The sequence below is a fragment of the Amphiprion ocellaris genome, chromosome 14 (genome assembly GCF_022539595.1).
Source record: "Amphiprion ocellaris isolate individual 3 ecotype Okinawa chromosome 14, ASM2253959v1, whole genome shotgun sequence".
Taxonomy (NCBI): domain Eukaryota; kingdom Metazoa; phylum Chordata; class Actinopteri; family Pomacentridae; genus Amphiprion; species Amphiprion ocellaris.
In genome coordinates this window covers 14375316-14395188 of record NC_072779.1, presented here as the reverse complement: position 1 = coordinate 14395188, position 19873 = coordinate 14375316, and the positions used below count along the sequence as shown (strand labels likewise).

Here is a 19873-nt window from a genome sequence, read left to right as displayed (position 1 = left end):
TGAAAACAGGATGCAAAGATTTGAAAGTTAAAGTGAGAGACTTTGTATCTAGGCAACCATATGCTAAACTAATTATGCAGTCACATGAGTTCATCAGAATCTGCTAGGAGAATTATGATTCATATCTTGGATTGTGTTTCTAAATTTGTCATATGATCTTTTGGCAAGATCGCCCACATCTAATTAATTAAAAGGCACTTTATTTTGCTACGTGTCATGAGCAGCAATTGAGATAATGCACAAAATATCTGGTTTTCACACTTTGCAGCCAGTGGAAGAAGTGACCTGATTAATGGTGCTCAAAGACCATAAGAGGTATTCAATTCAATTTTCAATTCAATTTTATTTATATAGCGCCAATTACAGTCAAATTGTCTCGAGACGCTTTACAGAACCCATATGCCTGATCCCCAGAGCAAGCCAAAAGGCGACAGTGGCAAGGAAAACACCCTTTTAACAGGGAAAAAAACCTCGAGCAGAACCCGGCTCTAATGTGGGGGGACCCATCTGCCTGCTGGCCGGGCGGGTTGAGAGGGACAGAAGAAGTAGAGAGGTAGAGATAGAGGGGTAGAGGTAGAGATAGAGGGATACAGATAGAGGGGTAGAGATAGAGAGGTGGGGGGGTGGGACACAAGGACCATAAAACACAGCCACACATTTGAAGCATCCAGCTTCAATAAAATTGAATTGAATTGAATCTGCTGAATGTAAATAATTAAACAGTGCACTTTTAAAGGCTATGGTTAAATCAATGACTTAAACAATGAAACAAAAAAAAAAGTTTGTTCCAAAATGCAGCAAGATGCACAGCAGCACAAAAAGGGCATGAGACACCACTGGGCCAAATATCAAAGTGACAAAATTTTGCAACTGCTCAGTGAAAGCAGTACAGACACATTAGAGGACAAATAGTTGAACTGAGCAGACTTAAAATACAAAGCAAAATCTGACTGAAAATGGAATGGATCATCATTAAAATGTCTTCATTAAATAAATAACAGATTTACCTATTATAGAGACCAGAGGCCAAGCACTCAGTAATTTCATTTACAGTTACACCAGTTTAAACTGAATAACAGCTTCATTACCATCAGATTTTGTCCTGATCAGCTGAAAAGGTCACAGTTCTAATTAGCATGAATTTTCTTTCACTGCAGGTTGGTCATCAGGAATTAATAGAACACTCCAAGGGTCAAGCTGGCAGCTGGTGCTATCTAGTAATAGAGACCATGTAGCATATTTCTCTGACCCAGAGCAGCAGTGGGGTCCTGGACCTTGTAATGGGATTGAAAGATAATGTTTGGTCCCAAAAAATCTGAGATGATGAAAGGCATAGAAAAGGAGAATAACATTCTGCAATGCTGAATTCAGTTTATAGTTTCATTTTAGCTTAAAATACTGCTTTGTTGGAAAAGGTAACAAGAAAAAAACCCACAAATCTAAAGATCTTTGCTGATCTGCACATTTTGTTTCTGCACAGCAGGTAGTAAGAACTTTTTAATACCTAAGAGACCAATTAAAGCAAATGTACACACTCTTAAGTGCAGCTTTCCAGATACATTAAAGATTGTGCTGCTACTGTCCAAGGGTCATAAAATGGTTTACATTTGGTAAAATAGAATAAGTTGACAAACAAACCTGTAATATATACACATAATCTAACCTCTAAGCCTAAAAACATCACTTTGATAAGCCACAATTCAAAAAATAAATCTTAACGTCTTTCAAACACATCAGTTTGTTCCATAACACATCTTTGCTATATCATTTCAAACGGTTAAAATCAATACAAAACAAAGCCTATCAAGGAATGAAGCCTGATATGCAGTCAAAAAATGCAGTGTGTACCAGTTAAGATTGAAAGCTTCCTTCTCTCTGTACCCATCTTGATATTGTTAAGTTTTTCTTTAAAATTCTAAGCACTTCAGACAAAACAATAAAACCACACCCATGTGACCTACCCAGAGTAAACAAACATAATACAAGGGCAGGGCACATCCAGAAAAACAAGCATCAGGACCGAAGCACATGCAGTGAAAAGGCAGTGGCACGTAAAGCAGAAAACGGCAGTTGTGTCGACAGGCGGTGAACTAGGGCTGTGTTCTTTGGTCTAATTATAACCTAGAAGAGAAGGCTGCTCGCACAGTGGCCTCTCTCTGTCCGCCGCAGTTATAGAGCTGAATTTAAGTATTGGGTGGCACCTCTCTGTGGTCTACACTTATGGGTGCACAGATTCCAGATTGGTTACTCAGCATCAACAACCAAACTACAATGAATAGATATAAATGTATAAATATCTGTGCACAGAAGTGTTTCTTCCAGAGGGGTTAATTATGAATCTAAAAGTTCAAAAGTAATGTGTCAGCTATGAAGAGCATCAGATTGCTAATTCAAGGTGATATCGTACCGTTTACAGTCACTGAAAATTCCACCGAAAAACTGCATGCAACTTTTCAGTACAGTTCATGTTCCAGCTCAGCTTCAGTATAACTACTGGTAGGATGACTTCAGTTTGAATTATTTGCTAATTAATTGTATTATCCGGAGTGTATCAGTGCAATCCAACAGGAAAAGGGTTTAGATTGTGGCTTTGTTGCACTCTTTCAAGGTTAAAAAAAATCATATTTATACTATACTTAATATAATAAACCCCCAAAACAAAAAAGAAATCCCCAATGGGACTCCTCTGAGACGGAGACAACTGACATAGATTCTGCATGTGCTGAAATGCTTCTATAATGGATTACATAAAATTGGAAGGGTGTTTGTGATAATGTGCCCACCCTCTGAATTTTATTAAATTACACAGAGATTATGCACGCGACATGTTGAAACAGCAGATGATAATGTGTAGGCACAACCCTTGATTACTGGCGTCAGTATGCTTGCAGCCTTATTAAACTGCACATTCTTTTTCCTACTGCTCCTTGATGTTTAAGTGTAAATTCTCATACAATATTAATTAAAGACTTCAGCTGTTGTTTAAAAAGGAAACCTAAAACAAACGCAGAGAAATAAACTCACCAAGCTCCCCAGCAGCATTCCTTCCACCGACAGCGTAGAGGTGTCCCTTGAGTGCACTGAGGTGGAAGAAGGTACGTTTCTCATTAAGGCATGCCACCTGGATCCATTTGTTGTAGCGAGGGTCGTACCGGAACACGGTGTCAACCGCCGTCTTGCCTTTGGTGTCATAGTTGCTTTGGCCTCCCACAACATAGAGAAAGTTGCCAATGACTGCGATGCCGTGTTGGTAGCGAGGTGCATCCATGGGTGCCAGCGCCTTCCATTCATGAGCCTTCTCATCAAAGAGACGCAGCTCCTTACTTACAACTAGCTGCTGGCGCAGAACACCACCCAGAGTGACCAGGTGGGCACTGTCTGAGCGGATGGCTGTCCGTTCTGACTGCATAACTGGCTGCATGTAGGGCATCATTTGGTAGTTGCTAGCTTCCAAGAGAAGGTTGACACAGGTGTTATCTGTGCGCATAAAGTCCACTGTCTGCACATGATTGATGAGCTCCTGTGGGTTCATGAGGGGAAAACGGATGTTCTTCATGAGCTTTGGGGCATAGTCCATACGACCGTCTTCATAGCGGAGCCAGCGGCAAGCAGCCTTGAACAGGTCTAACTCAGTGCAGTGTTTCAAGCTGTTACTGGACAGTACAAAAGCCAAACGTTCAAACGGTAACTTGACAAACTCTCCTGTGCCCAGCAATGACGGGAAGTTCTTCAGGATAAAGTTGTTGACGTATTTGTCCACCTCTGTGAGGTTGTATGTGTTTGCAATGCGCCCCACCTCCACACAGTTGTCAAGAGAAACCTGCAAAGAAAAACAAGTGAAAATCTTGGAAAGCTGCAGGTTAAGACCGATAAGATATCAGAAGACACGGGTAACTGGATGACAGGCGGAATGATATCCATTTACAAAGTACTGTTGCTTTAGCACTGAGGGATGTAGCAGTCAGAGGCAAATTAACATACAGTCTACACTGATAACAGAATATAAATTGTACACAGGAGAATTTGCTACCTTTCTCTATTTTCTATCACTGCAAATGTAAGAACATTTGCTTTTAATTTTCCAATCAATATGAGCTCCAGAATTTACCAAGTAAAACATACTTTTGCTGTCTAAAAAGGAAGAAGAAGCACATACCTTTTGAAAACACCAGAGTTCATAAACATTGTTATCTGCCTATTTTATATACTTTTTCCATACAGCTTTCTGTCAGTCACAGAGATATTCAGGTCTTCATAACCGGAGTTAATGGAAGACTTACTTAGAAATGAAATGAATGTTTTTCATTTTTGACTCACCATTTCACAACAGACAGTATAAACATCATCTCAAAATGGAGTTCCACAGCAGTTTAAATCCAAAATATTTGGGCATTCCTGAAAACTACTGAAATTAAACTACAGAATTTCTTTGAAATGTGTTTTTACATTCAGTTATGCAGTTATTTCATCCAATGCCCATAAATTTGTTCAACACAGCTTCTGTTTTAAGATAAACCAAAAACAACCACTGAAGACTAAAGGGCAGCTGTGTGCTGTACAGTAATATGCAGTTGTGGCTTGTGCATCTGCTTCCTTACCCCAGATATAAGAAAGACTTTGCAAAAGTCCAGAACAGGAAGAATTTGTAAGAAGCTGGCTGCCTCAAGTGTGTCTTGCAGATTCTCCATGTTGAGCGACAACTTTGCTGTGTAGATAAAGTCAATGATCTTCTTCAGGCCTATTCGGTTTACTCCATGAAGCTTGATGCACATTAAATCCTGTTCCTTCATTCCACCTGCATCAGGGGAGAGAAGGGGATGAGGAAATAACTGATGGTTACACATGGTTCAGCTAGTATACAATCGTACATGACTGACAGGGCTGTGATGTAGATTTTTAAAGGCCTTGCATAAAGGGCGGAAAAAAATCCCTGAAGCTAAAAATAAAAATGCCTACACATCATTTTAATGCAAATGTCAATGAAATGTTTCAGTGTCAAAGGACTTCTGTTCAGAGAAAGAACTGAAGGTCTAAGGGAGAAACCTGCTCAGCATTTATTCCCACAGCCTTCTTATCACTAATGAGCTGTCCCTCACTCTAAGCAGTTTCCCCTTACTTCTACTTAAACAGGCTCCTTCTTCTGTTGTCATTGCAGCATCTTCTTCATCTTACTGGTATCATTTAAATGCCAAAGTACCAAAGTTACTTCCTCTACAGTCATGATACGAGACCCAAAGTAACCCTGTCAGTTGTTTCAAAATGAAAATTCACTTTTTCTATACACTATATACAAGGTAATGGAAATGAATATGATGCTAATTTACTAATTGAAAAATCAGTCCCAAAATAAACACCTTAATTCAAAAGTCCCTTCACAGCAGAAAGATCACTTTAACTGACAATATCTGCATTTGACTTAAAAAGCCACATTAATGCTGATACATAACTATCTTTTAGGTTTAATTACCCATTTGCGTCCTAGGATTTTTGTTGTATCTAATAATGAATCAGTATATTATTCCTGAAAATAGCCTAGGTATTCTGCACATATTTAAAAGTACTCAATGTTCTTTGCCTCTGTATATTGAGTGCCAAGGCAATGAAACAAACCAGTAAGTCACATTTAAATTCATTTATATTCACTAAATGGCCATGAACATGAATGCATAATAATGACTTGACGAAGTTGGTTTTGTAACATGAATACACACACAATACTTCAGGGATGTGGGCACAAGGTCAGTTTGAGGAATTTATCAGGATGCAAAACTACAGCAACAAGGCTGTGGGAAAATGCATATCCATGAGTAAAAAAAAAAAAAAAAAAGTTCATATATACAGTAAAGGAAGAAGATACCAGGTAATCAGATGCAGTCTCATAGCAGTAAATTCCACATATCACACAGAAAAAGTACATTAGTGTCAGTGACTAATCCCCAGATGAACAGATGGTCTGGTCACAGTAAGGCTTTGCAGACCCACCGGTGAACATGGCTTTGAAATAGTCGGAGGAGGAGGCCATCATGGCACGATGTACAGGGAAAGCTTCATCGCCATCTCCAGCCACCAGTGTTACGTCACATAGCAAACCCTCTATCCTCAGCTGGTCGAATCCCTAAAGAAAATGTAAATAAACAGGAGAACAGATTAGAGAGAACAGTGTTACTTCAGGGACCTGCATCATGCTACGGTTTTACTCCAGAGAAGAAGAGCTCGGCTCAATCAAGGTCCGACTAAGAAGAGTATATGATTACTAAAACTCTTGTCTAATAAGGTCACAGACACAAAAACTCATTTGTCTCAGCTGGCGCATTTGAGCTCAGTACAAAACTGTATTTCCCATCCAATCCCAAAGTTGAAGTTCAGTGTTCCAGTAAGGATAAAACAAAACACCGTCAGCAACGGCCTGTCAGACATGAGCTCACAGACCTGAAATGATATGTGACAGCCCTCTGGTCTGCGTGAGCTGTCTGTCTGATCATGGTCTGCTTGTTTTCTTGTCTCTCTTGCACGTAACTGATTCAGTATTATATGTTTGGAGCTACAGCTAGATCGTCTGGCATTAGGCATACTGGCATTGTGGGGAGTAGCAGCTAAACGGCATTAGCAACAGTACATCAGACTACAGCTATACATATTAATTCTATTTCTTTCATCTCTTCATGGAAATTATGGATATTGCACTTGGTTATGCATCCTTGATTTCACTACCTGTCACATCTAACCTCACTAGTACTAACCAGAAAACACACAACATGTACTGATACCTAAACATACGAACATTCAAACTCCTGCAATAATCAGTGGGTGAGTGGGGTTTAGGTGGGTTGCCTTGACCTAATTGAGAGTAACAGATTCTACTATCAGGGTCTAAGATCAGATAGGCTAGAAAAATCATTATCATTCTCTTACAGTGCTGTGACAAAGAAAGATTAATGAGCAGCACAGGCAGCCAACGGCCGTTCATTTTCAATGAGAGCTGGTTAGGAAGGGCAGTCATTGCTGTTGCAGCAAACAGCGCAGTGCCAGCACCCACTACCACAACTTTAGGGTCATCTTCACTTTGCACCAATCACTGGAGATATGCTAAAACAGCCACCAATCACAAGATTTATGCCCCTTCCCCACTGCCAGAAAATCTGTGCAAGTTGATATTTTTGAGAAGAACAGATAACTCTGAAAACCTATTGCATTCTTTTAAAGCTTTTTCTATTCATATTTGATCAGCAGTTTATCATAATATAGGGTTGTGCTGACTCTTTACATTGAATTACACAGAAACAAAATCCCAAATGCTTTTGAATAAATGCTGAAATATTACCTAAGATATTAAACTGTACCAGTAATTCAAGCCATGGGCTTTGTGATGCAATTATAATTTTGGAGAGTGGAGGTTCCTTAACTGCAAACAAACAAAAAAACAAAAAAAAAAACCTCAATGCAGATAAATGTTCTAGTGTGTAGTGTTGCAGTAGGCATAGATTCACTTGGACAGAGTCTTCTCTCTTTTCAAGATTGATGCTAAGAAACAAGAATCCCTGTCTTTGCAGCCTGCAATAAGCAAACTGTTATGGCTAGATCTCTATAGCCCAGTAGGATTTCAAAAGATATCTTTGGGAGTGTGTAAATATTATCATGCAATGATAATATTTGACTAAACACTCAAAGAAGACTCTGGCTGTGTGTCTGAACTCTCACCTGAAGAACCACTGAGCTGTGTGTGTTGCTTGTGAAAAATCGAGTGTTTCCAGTCTTTGATGCCTGAAGATGAGCAGAAATGCCCATATCACCATAGCCCAGAGCAACTTTCATGTGAGCGTCGTCGTCCTCCACGAGGGATCTATTAGGAAAAAGGAAAGAAGTTTTTACTTCAAAGGTAGCAAAAACACATGTTTCCATCTAATTTTAGCTTATGGAAAGTAGGACAGATAAGTTTTCAAAGTGACACAACTTAAGGACATATTGGGTGGAGGTACCCTAATTGCTAGACAAACTGTCACCTAAAAGTTGTAAGACCATAAAGCTAAAGCAACAAGGAAGACTGTGGCAAGCCAAGTGAACAAGGTATGTTCCTACCTTCCTAAGTGCATTTGTGCAACCAATACAACTCCCATTCTACTAAGGCTAGTAAGACTAAGGCTCACTGGTTTTAAAGATGACTAGCTGCTTATGGTTCTCAACACAACATAGAACATAAAACAGAACATTGTCCTTGCTTGTTAAAAAAGAGATTAATAAAATATAAACAACTCTCTGAAAGACCTACAATATATTAGATACCATACAAGAATTTATTTTCTTCATATCATCAGCGTGATGCAGTTAAATGATCATTTGGAAGTCAAATATTCAAATTCTAAGTTGTAAAATATCCAAGACTAGCTTTCAGACATAATACACAACCATCACTAATGCCGTGCCAGCAAAGATGTGTGTGCAAATAAATTCTAAACATAACTGGCTTATTTCTAAAGCAAAAACATGTTGTGAAGGACTTGGCATGATGTCATATTTTTAGCATTTATGAGCCAACTTAACTGTATAGATATGGACAAGCTACACAAAGCTATAGCTATATATATATATATATATATATATATATATATATATATATGTAAAAAAAAAACATGTCTGCCACACTTCCAGCAGAAGCCAGGAATAATTACTCAGTCTGTCCATTTACAGTTTGGCCCAGACTAAGATATGAAATCATTGTCCAGACTGCTGTGAAATCTGATAATAATATATTCTGAAGATTGCCATTCCCATTGACATTTGTGACCACCTGAAACTTGTTCATAGCCAAAGATTTCCATGAAATCTGATGTTCATTGTACTGACAGAATGTACTCTGGTGCCACAATCAGCCAGTTCCACTGTGGTATAGTGGTTTCCTAATGCACATCTCAAGGTGTGTTTAAGCCTCTTTCAGACAGACATGCAACACTGCTGGCTTCAAGTCACAGCATTATGTCATTCAGACAATGGTTACTTTCACGTTAATATTCTTCATTCTTTATTCAGCCATGCATATGCTATGTGTGCAGTATTTGACACATATGCAATACTGGACAGCACATCAAGTCACCTTCTATGCATGACAACGTCCTACGTCAGTATGTTGTAATATTGTGTGATTATCCATTCATATGACTGAATGCAGTTCAGACTTGGGCCTTGTTGAAAGTGATAAATAAATGTTGCAAGTCTGACTGAGTAACACTGCAACCTTAACCGAAAAAGAAACAGGGTGCTCTTTAAATACGGTAACTCACTGCCTTTAGTGTGTAAGTAAGATGCATATTGGATAAAACCACTTTTGATAAAATCACTATATAAATACACCTATTTACTACATGTACATAAATATCCTACATCAAAAGAGCAGTTCCCTAGCTAAAGATGTACTGAACACATTCATGTTCCTTGGATGATGAACCATTTCCATTTTGGCCATTCTATAGCAGCTTTCAATTTGTGCCTCCCTCGGGCTAAACTGTCAAAAAGATACATCTTAATGCAATAGACGTTGCCATAAAATTTGCATGGATCATTTGCAAATGGATAAGCCTTTGAGAATGGCATTCTCTCTTGCACTACATCCATGACCAGCTCAGCATTTTTCATGTTGTTTGCTCCATCCAACATTTCTGTACTGCAGGTTATAATGAACATTGTGGCCTCTATGGGCCACCAGCAAGGCTTAGGATGGAAGACACAAAATGTAAATCACAGAAAAATATCCACAAAGTATTTGCAAAAGCAGGAAAGTGAAAGTGAAATAGCTGGCTTCAAGTTGATGCTTGAAGGATATTCTTGTAGCGCATAAAAAGTGAAATTATTGTGGAGGCTTATTGATAAACATACCATAATGCAGCCTCTATACACATAGGGACACTTAAAGTCTTCTGACTTGAGCAGGATACTGATGGGTGTGGAAGCTCTCTCCTTCAATAAACTGCTCAGCTATGTGATGCATCATCTCGCAGAGTAAAATGAGGACATGAGATGAAAATAAACTATTCTGAAATGGGCTAGACAGCAATGAAAATATCATTAGTTTTTTTAGAAATGCTGTGACTAAGACCACATTATATGTACTGTCATTATTTCTCAGTTTTCAGAGCTTGGGGAGAAAGAAACAAACTTAGGAGACAAAACATTGCTAATGATGATTGAAGTAAATTAAAGTTTTTTTCCATAATGTGTAACTGATTTATAATCCAGGCTTTCTACAGTGCAACAGAGCTCTGTTTGGAAAGTCTTTAGCGGCTTTCTATTAAGGCAAAGCTGCAATCTGGAAACATGATACTGTAATGTTGGTAATTATCTGGGTAGATTCTTACGACATTCCTGTAGATGAGGGGAGCCTAATCAAAAATGTGCACAAGGATAAAAATTTTTATACAATTAGGGCCTCAATACATGTGATGTAACATGGTGTAAAATTCTTAACTGCTCCACAGAGAATGAACGTGGAACGATGGCAAGTGTGACTCAGAGCCCCAAGGGGAATACTCTCGGGATATGGGAACATTTTGTGCAGGCAAAACTGACATTAGCGAATGAAGCTCATTTGGGTAAAAAATTAGAATATTCTATGGCTCAATGAAGTCAGCTGAGCATCTGTCATTTATCATCACACAGCATAATTGTTTTAGGGTTCATGAGCATAAGCAAACCATGTGGATTACGTTAAATTGGACAGGGCTCCTTTAAAAGCGAGATTAAAAAAAACATCTGGCTTTGTGTTACAAGTGTTATTCATTTGAAAACAAAAGTGTCTTCACCTGCTCTGTTTCTAGCGAGAGATGCACAAACAGAATGTCCAACAAAACATCTGCATTCCTCACGTTAAATGAGAAGGTTCGAATATTACAACTATTTTCAATGCGATATATAGAGACGACATGAATGTGGCATTGGTAGCATAAAACGTGTTCATTTTCTGATGAGGATTGGCCTGGTTTTGATAAAATATTCCTTTACAAAGATGCTGGCTCAGCATAGCAGTAAATTTGTGTCTTCAAACAGGCACATGAGCAGGCAGTGCTTGTCAGATGTAGAAGACTAATGGTTTTTGGGTGGACTATTTATATAATGAAGTAATTCGAAGTCCTTGTCTGGCTGAACACTTCTTGTGGTTTGCAGAGAGGTTTTATCATTTGTAAGTAAATGTAAATTTATTTTAAAAGGATGTTATTTAACATTTTCGTACCAAATACAGTTTCTAGAGACATTAAAGGTCAGGAAGACTACTGTCAATGCCACACTGTTTTTCTTTATATCTGAAATTACCTTCTTTGTTAATATGGCAGGCTGACGCATACGATCTGATATTCTAAACTTTTTTTTCCACTTGAACTGTAAACAGCTCCATCACTGTATTATTCTCTACCAATAACAGTGAGATGAAAATAGAACAAAGGTGAGGACATGTACATTTAATATTCTTTTCAAGGACAGGAGGAAATACATGCCCTGATTTTATGTGAGCCACTAATGTTTAGTTCTTATTCTTTTTGAAAAAGGAGAATATGTCGACCAGCAAAACATGCCATCAACATGTAAAAGTAACTCAGGGAATACAACACTCCTCTCTGCCTACATTACATGTACTTCTAACCTTTCAATGCAGCTCTATTTTAAGAATGATCTCGTATAATGTTAGATATTTAATTGGTAGGCAGAGCAGTCTTTACATAACAGACACACATCCCATCAAACCTTTTGATGCAGGTACTATAGCAGTATTTAGGAATACGGATTTGTGCATTTATTACATTCAGACATGATTAGAAAACAAAATCCTGCATTTCACAAAATTATTCTGAATAGTTTTGACAAATGTCAGGATCATATGTGTGGGATATCTGTCATACTGAGAAAGGGAGTGTGCAAGACCATTTTTCTTGGAATGCAATTTAAAAATGGATTGAGGAGACATGAAGTAAAATTAGTGTCATCACATCAGGGCATATCTAGACAGATATTTGGCCATAAGGGCTCAGAATCACAATGCAGCAAAGACTGGATCAATATACTGTGTGGGGTTAATTATTTAAAGGATTTATGTTATGTACACCTAAATACTGATCTTCATCATTCCTCCATGTGACTGAGAACAACAACAAAAAAGAATCAGCAATAACCTAGTCACTTCAAAAAGACCTACTCATATAGATACGTAAATTAACACACTACTTTGCATTTCCATATTTATATACAGACTGCTTTGGTCTGTGAGCAAATTAAGTACAGTATGTATAACTGCAGAAACTCTCTCTAGTCTGCTTTGTTAATGAACAGTGGAGGGAAGTAAAACTCCTACTTGTGATTTCCCTGATATTCACATTAGTATGAAACTGTAAATAGCCATCCTTTAATAACTATCTTAGGAGACGTATTTGTAGCACATTAATTGATCAACTTTACAAACTAAATGAGAATGCTGGGAGTTGCTCTTCATGCTATGAAAACAAAATTTCAACAGAAAAAAAAGAGCACCATGCTTGAACGGCATTTTATCATTTATCTGCAACGATGTGAGGCACAAATACCAAAAGTCACTTGGAGGTGAAAACGTATTTTGACTCAAACTATAAAAATGGCACTCATACTTCTGCTGCATAAACTAGTTTTTAAAAAGTCACTGATTTCAAGAAAGAAAGTTATACAATTTGACATTTTAAAGTTACTAAAACAAAAGTTACACGGCCACGAAGGGTGGGATGAAAACACTTCTTTTCTTCTCAAACAAACTTAACTTTAGGAAGAATTTAAAGGGCAACATGAGCTGACTGATCAAACGTTTTGTGTCACCTCACATCGCTTCACATCTTTGCACCTGAACTAACCACGAAGACTTCTGCCGACCAACAGTCGACTACAATCTTTTTCCAAGACTTTAATGATTAGGCCAAAGACATTTGGGTTATATGATGGATGAGGCTACATCTAATTGTCATTCCTTTCACATGCTGAACTGAGGAACAGGTAGAAAGACCAAATACATAAACAGCAAAGACAAAATAAGCACAAAAAATGGAGATTTCTATGACCACGAGAGGAAAGGAAAACTAGGTACAACTGTATGATCTGGCCACACGTGCTCTATTACATACAAATCTTGATGAGCAGTACTTAAACACAGCACAACTATAAAAAAAGACGATGAGAGGATGGGATCGTTAATAAGGTACATTTTACAAGGAGATGATAATGGACCGCGTCTAGCAGGAATTTGTGAACACCATTACCACTAAATGCTGATGGCTTAAACAGTAGTCACAATCACACTGACACAGAGCACAGGCAATGTACTGGTACATTTACCCCGTCAGGTGGTAAGTCGGACAGGCAGCGAGGAGAGAGTGGGTTGTCCAAACCACAAAGGAGTGTTGGTGGCTGCCGGAACGAGACAAAGAAGACAACAGCTACAGCATCCCACATTAAAGTTCTGCTCTTCCCGAAGGCACCAGAGTACAGAGGCCGAATCTCTAGTTCCAAATGTGACCAGGGAAAAGTTTGGAACGATATGTGCATCTCACAAACTATTAACCTGTCAAATACATACTACAAATGCCAATTACATGTGTATTTTTGGGGGTTTCATGTGTATAAAGTTCAATTTACTTGTGAATTTAGTTTTAATTAAGATTCAGTTTTACCTGAGACATTGATATATATATAGTGTTGTGTTTGCATAATAAAATTAAGCTGTAAATTGTCAAAAACTTTTGATAAAATGAGGAAGGAAAAATACAAACCCTCACATCAAATTACACATTATAACACATATAGAACACTTCCTAGAGGGTATACTTTTATGTCAGAGGCCTCAAATTTGGAGGAGTTAAAATAATCAAAAGAAAGCTCCTGTTTCATCTGTTTTCCATAAAACTGTTCCAATACAAAAGGCGGACCACAGGCTCAGTCTCAAGTGGTAAATTAGAAAAACAAGCCCTATACTTGATCATCTGCTTCTGCCTTATATTTTAGATTTCCTGTTGGATAATTACAATCTGGGAGTAGGGCTGCATGATTATGGTAAACCCAAACAGGCATGTAACCAAACGTGACTTAGAAAAGAGTGAAAAATGACATTCTGATATAATAATTACCCAAGGTGGAACAAAGTGATAATATCTGCGTGGCCCATTTTATATGAAAGGAGTTTGCTATGAGTGGATAACGTGTGTTAAATGTTAATATCACAGTTGATGATGTTACTTTATTTGTGTGAGGCAAAAATGACGATTAATATTAGATCAAGTGTTCAGTGCTGTCTGGTCACATCATAGATTCCCAATTTCATTGCAGCTACATGGCTAATTGATAGTACCAATCCAATTAGAGAAGAATATTATTGAATGTATGGTTATGGCAGAGTAGAAAGAGTTTGTTTTACACAATGGTATAGATCCTATTTCAATATCAGTGACATATTGCATGATCAGCAATGTTACTCTCATTTTCATCAAAATAAGTTTCAGGCAGAAGTAGAATAAAGAGATGGAAAAATAAATATTTAGAAGCAGAGAAGAAAGTTAAAAGGGGTGAAAAAGAAGCAATGAAGAAACAAGGGTGGCAGTCTATCCAGTCCCTATATGTCAGCAGAAAGCTTAAAAACATTCTTCCACCAGTGACACTTGAGGAAGCTCAAGTCAACTTGGCTTTTTTGCCTGGGATGACAGTGGAAGGGTCAAAAGATTAATGAGTATGGCTGTACTGTCTCATCATGGTTTGCCGTGCATTGATAGAAACTTTTATTAATCTGATCTATTTTTGGTTTTCAATATCTGCCATCGTTTTTGGACCATAATGCCTTAAAACTTGTAGGGTGGTATTTACATGTTAAGGGATATGTTCATGTTGTTTTCCAATTCAGTTTTGCATGTGCCTTGTGTTTTCTGAGTGGATCTCCATTTCCAGCGATACATCCAGGTTGTTTTCTCCTGACTAGATCCTTGCTTGTGTTGTATCTACTCTCACATGTACATTGCTTTGGATAAAAGCATCTGCTACGTGAAATTGTAGAACTGTAGTCTTTTTTGTGTGAATTTCTGAGGTCTGCTTGAAAATGACCTCACAGGAGACAGGAAGCACAAGCTCAAAAAACCTGGAAACCCCAAATAGAACGTATGCAGTGCTGACAAAAAACTGACAGCAGCACATTTTTGACAAATTTTTGTCAAAAATGCATTGCACAGCCATTTAAATGTTTTATTACATTTTCCTAGGTGCTTACAGTTACAGTGGACTAATGTGAAGTACTGTTTAAACAAGAACACAGGAATTGCCTGAAAGCAAAAAAAAACCATAGTGGAATTGGCAGAGTGGAAAGGAAAGAGCATACTCAACATTTTAAGGATTCATAAGATATTCAGACGCACTTTAATTTTAAATGAGAACCCTTTTTTGACATTTTTCCCCCCATCAGTCTGCATTCAATAACACACAATGAAATTTAAAACATGTATTAAGATTTTTTTAGGACATTTATTAAAAGCCAAAAACTGAAATCTTACATGTACAAAAAGACAGTCAGTAGTCGCTCCAACTGTGACCAGCTACATCCCTTAATTGTCCTTGAAATGTGTCTAGCATTTGGCTGGAGTTCAGTTGTGGCAAATTGAATTGGTTGGACAAACAGTAGTGTAGAGAGGCACAAGCCTGTGTATATAAAAGGTTCCACAAATCACACAGCATGTCAGGACAGGAAACTAAAGGCATGAAGTCCAAGGTGCTCTCTCTTTAGCCCCCATGATGAAACTGTGACCGGGCATATATCAGGGCAAGGATATAAAACTATTTCTGAAGCTCTGAGTGCTCCCAAGAACAGAGTGGCCTCACTAATTCTGAAATGGAAGAAGTTTGGAAGCACCAGGACTCTTAGTTAGCCATCTCACCAAATGGTCACTCCAACAGTGACTAGTAAGTTCTCTGCAGAGATGCCTGCTGGAAGACCAATCATCTCAGCAGTTCTTCATCAATCAGGATTTTAAGGCAAAACAGCTAGATGGAAGTCACTCCAGTAAAAGGCACATGGCAGTCCACTTGGAGTTTGTCAAACGGAATTTGAAGGACCTACGGCACAAGAAAATACTCTCTGGTCTATATGGGCAGAAGAACAAATATCCCTATGGTGAAGCATGGGGGCTGAGGCAAGATGTTCTGGGGCTGCTTCTTAGCTACAGGGACTGGGAAACAAGTCAACCCTGAGGGAAGGACGAATGCAGTCACATACAGAGAGGTCCTTGAAGGAAACCAGTGCTTGAGTACGCATGAAGGAGCCCTGTTCAGTCCTACAATGAGCCTAAGTATAGAGTAAAGACGACAGTGGAGTGACTCTAGGACAAGCCTCTGATGTTCCTCCAGACTTAAACCTCATAGGACATCTGTGGATAGCCTAGAAGATGGCAGTCCAGAGATGATTCCCATCCAATCTGACAGAGCTTGAGAGGAGCTGCCAGGAAGAATGTGATAAATTGCACCAATCCATGTTTGCAAAGCTTGTACAGACTTACTCAAGTCGACTAGAAGCTCTAATTGCTGCCAGAGGGACTTCCAGAAACACTGAATTAAGGGTCATAATACTTTTGAAATGAAAGACTTTAGTTTTTGATTTTTAATAGATTTGGAAAAAGATTCTGAGAGTGTGTTTTCACTTTGCCATTATGGATTGCTAAGTGTTGACTGATGGGCAAAAAGGCAATTTCATCTATTAAAAACTAAGTCTACAGCACAATAAAATGTGCAAAAAGTCCAAATACTTTGGGAATCTACAACACTTGGTGTGTGCTTGTCTATGTATACACCAACAAAAAGATCACAAGAGTCCTACAGTCTCGCTGCTGCTCAGAACATACACTCCAGCAGCTCAATCCAAACCTCTCACAGAAAAATAGAAATGGATGAGAAAAGGTGACAAGGTGTATGGATGGAAACAATACCAGGACAACTATATGAGTACATCTGAAATGACGTGAGCGGAATCAGGAGGGAAATCCCTATTTGTCTGGGTAAGCAGAGCGATGATAGACACCTGTACTGGAGAATCTCCTCACTCAGTACAGCAATGTAATAAAGCAACATGACCATCTTCTAGTCTTGGGAGGAAAAAAAAAAAACATATCTTATGATGCAGTAGTGTTCAAGTGCTATATAATGTAATTCAATCCAGTACAACAACACTGCAATACATTACACTTTCGGGAGCATTAAATTGATTTTTAGTCATAAAAGATGGGACATTTTTGAAACACCATCCAATATAATGAAATACAACACTTGAATACCACAGACCAGGACTGCAGATTTAAAAAAAAAAAAAAAAATATTGTAGCAACAACAACACTGTGGCAGCAGCATAGAAATTTCTAACAGCAGAGGTTATTTGTGGATGTCATTTTAAGCTAAGGCAGGCAGAAATCTGGAAAAGGTTGAACATAAAAAAAAAAAAAAAAATAGAACACAAACATCCACCAGAACTTGAAAATACTAATTCTCCTCTTGCACTTCATACAGATGCAGCACAAAGTTGATGATAAACATGAACATAAACATGAAATTCAAATAGCCATAGCCACAGCTGTGAGCCTCTGGATACGGTTAGCAGACGGCTAAACAATTAGCAACACAACACATAGCCACTCATCACCAGCATGCATGGTAAATCTACCAACACAACCCAACCAGTCACTACAAGACATACAACCGCTACCTGTCCAGAAGACGACCAACAAGCTCGAAATATAGTTCTTACTAATTACAGTTCTGAATATGCTTCACCAATATTGACACGTTTTACTGCATTTGTTTTAAGATTCTTTTCTTGACAAGTACGTCGTCATTTTTTTGGTTGCATTGCACTGTTGGCAGTTGTTGCCAATGCTGCAATAGCAACTGGAACAACAACAACAGTTCCTGCAGCATGTTTTGACATTGAATCAGGCTTCATCATCTCATGTATGCACATTTGTAGTTGCAGAATAGCCAATAGTAACAATGCCCTTTGTAAAAAAAAAAAAGACCTGTGATTGGTTAAAGTCTCCCATAATGAATGCATATCAAATACAAATACCAAACCTATCAGGTTACAGCATTAACCTGGCAATATAACCCTCTATGGCTTGACTGTATTCTATACAAACACTAAGTTTACTATCTAGCCTAGCACATGTTTTTTCCAGCTTCTCTTTCTTTCCTGCTGCAACCCATACATTTTCCTTCAACTCATTTATGAAAAAAAGAACAATTAAAAGGAAAATTTCTCTCAACATTTCAGTGATCTAAGTGCAGCTTTTGTTGCCCTACGTCTACCACACAGAACAACAGTTGTTTCTTGCTGAACGAATTTCGTCTCTCACACACACACACACACACACACACACTCTGTTCTGTTACATTTCCAAAATATGACACTGGGTCAGGAGTGCAATATAAAATGTGAATATGTTCATTACCATAATGAAAAGAGCCATTTGTAGTGTACCAAAATACAAAAAATGAGCAATAATCTATTGAGTAGAGTGCTCCAATTTCTTCTTCGTTCAGTTATACTACTTAATAGACTATTTCAAACATCTGTATCCTATGTGTCTGATAAATTTTTTTTTCAGTTTTCTGGTGAAAATTGGCACTCCTCTAATTACCACCATGGCATAACTAACTGAATAAATAGTTACAATGTACTGCTCACAGACTCAACAGTTGTTCTTTTAAATGCTGGCAATCACACATGGGTTTCTTATTATAAAATTAAATATCACTGAACATGCAGGACTTAAACAGAAACTGAAAAACTAATGACTGCAAAAGGAAAATATTAGCCATTACATGCATGATATTTTAAGTAAGCATTTACGGCTCATTCTGTTTTGGACAAACTATCCATGACCTCCAGATAATTGCCCCAATCACTGCTAATAATCTTTGCTGTCTCTGCATAATAAAATGAGTCTGCAATTACACTTTGTAATCAAAGAGCACTTTAAGGTCAAGCCCTTCACATTAAAAAGTATTGGTACCTAAAATTAAGTTTCAAAAACACAGTTTCAAGCTACACTGGAAGCGGCTGAGTTGAACAAGCTTCATGGCATGCTTGCTTGTCGGTGGAGCAGACAATATGTCAATATGTAATAAATGCTAAATCAACAAGAAGGATGCTGTAACACCCAGCTACATGACCCAGCAGGACCCACTATATGGAAGTGAAAAAAGCAAAAAAGATCACATTAATTCTGATTTAGAAATATTGAATAAAACAGGCTGTTCCGTGTTGCCACTCCAGGTTTGCAGAATTTTTGGACAGATGTAGGCTAAGCAGCGGTCATGTGCCCGAGGACTTAATCCAGACTCTGAACAAAAAGGCAAGAGATGTATCAAAGCAACAGGGAATGACAAGTGTCAGCATAATATTGCCTGTAATCAAATGATTGAAGAAGCACAGCTTTGCATACAAAGGGGCTCAATTTGCCACTGTCTAAAAAGGCTAGCATGATTAATTACACACAATCATATAAAGTCAACAACAATAATGCAGTTTATTTCTATTTTAAATACCTTTTACTCTCCTGACGTGGCACACTTTCCATTACATGAGGTCAATTACAGCCTCTGAACGTGCAACTACTGTAGCTACCAGTGAAGGAGATTTAGAGGGGATGAATGGAGAACACCTCGTACATCGATACAAAAGCAAACCATAAAAAGATGGAACTGGCATCACCCAGCTCTGACCTGGCTCACTGACAGGGTCAAGATTAAGAATTTTCTACTGACGCATTTTGGAAATCTCTGTGAGTGAGTGGCTTCAGATTTATTTGACAATCTAGCCTTTAAACTTGTAATAACACATTTTTGGCCAAAT

General features: G+C 38.1%; 1 protein-coding gene across 4 annotated transcripts in view; it reads right to left on the bottom strand.

Annotated features, from left to right (window-relative positions):
* Positions 1-19873, bottom strand: part of klhl13 (kelch-like family member 13) — a 40318-nt gene that overhangs the window by 9053 nt on the left and 11392 nt on the right. For 2 of the 4 annotated variants that reach the window (XM_035956442.2, XM_035956443.2), the window contains 5 exons: positions 13336-13407; positions 7699-7840; positions 5983-6115; positions 4599-4795; positions 3025-3820 (listed from right to left, as the gene is read on the bottom strand). In XM_035956442.2, the coding sequence (XP_035812335.1) occupies positions 3025-3820; positions 4599-4795; positions 5983-6115; positions 7699-7840; positions 13336-13407 (1340 nt within the window). The remainder of the gene's footprint in view (positions 1-3024; positions 3821-4598; positions 4796-5982; positions 6116-7698; positions 7841-13335; positions 13408-19873) is intronic. The other 2 variants (XM_023288459.3, XM_023288460.3) reach the window with 1 other exon arrangement.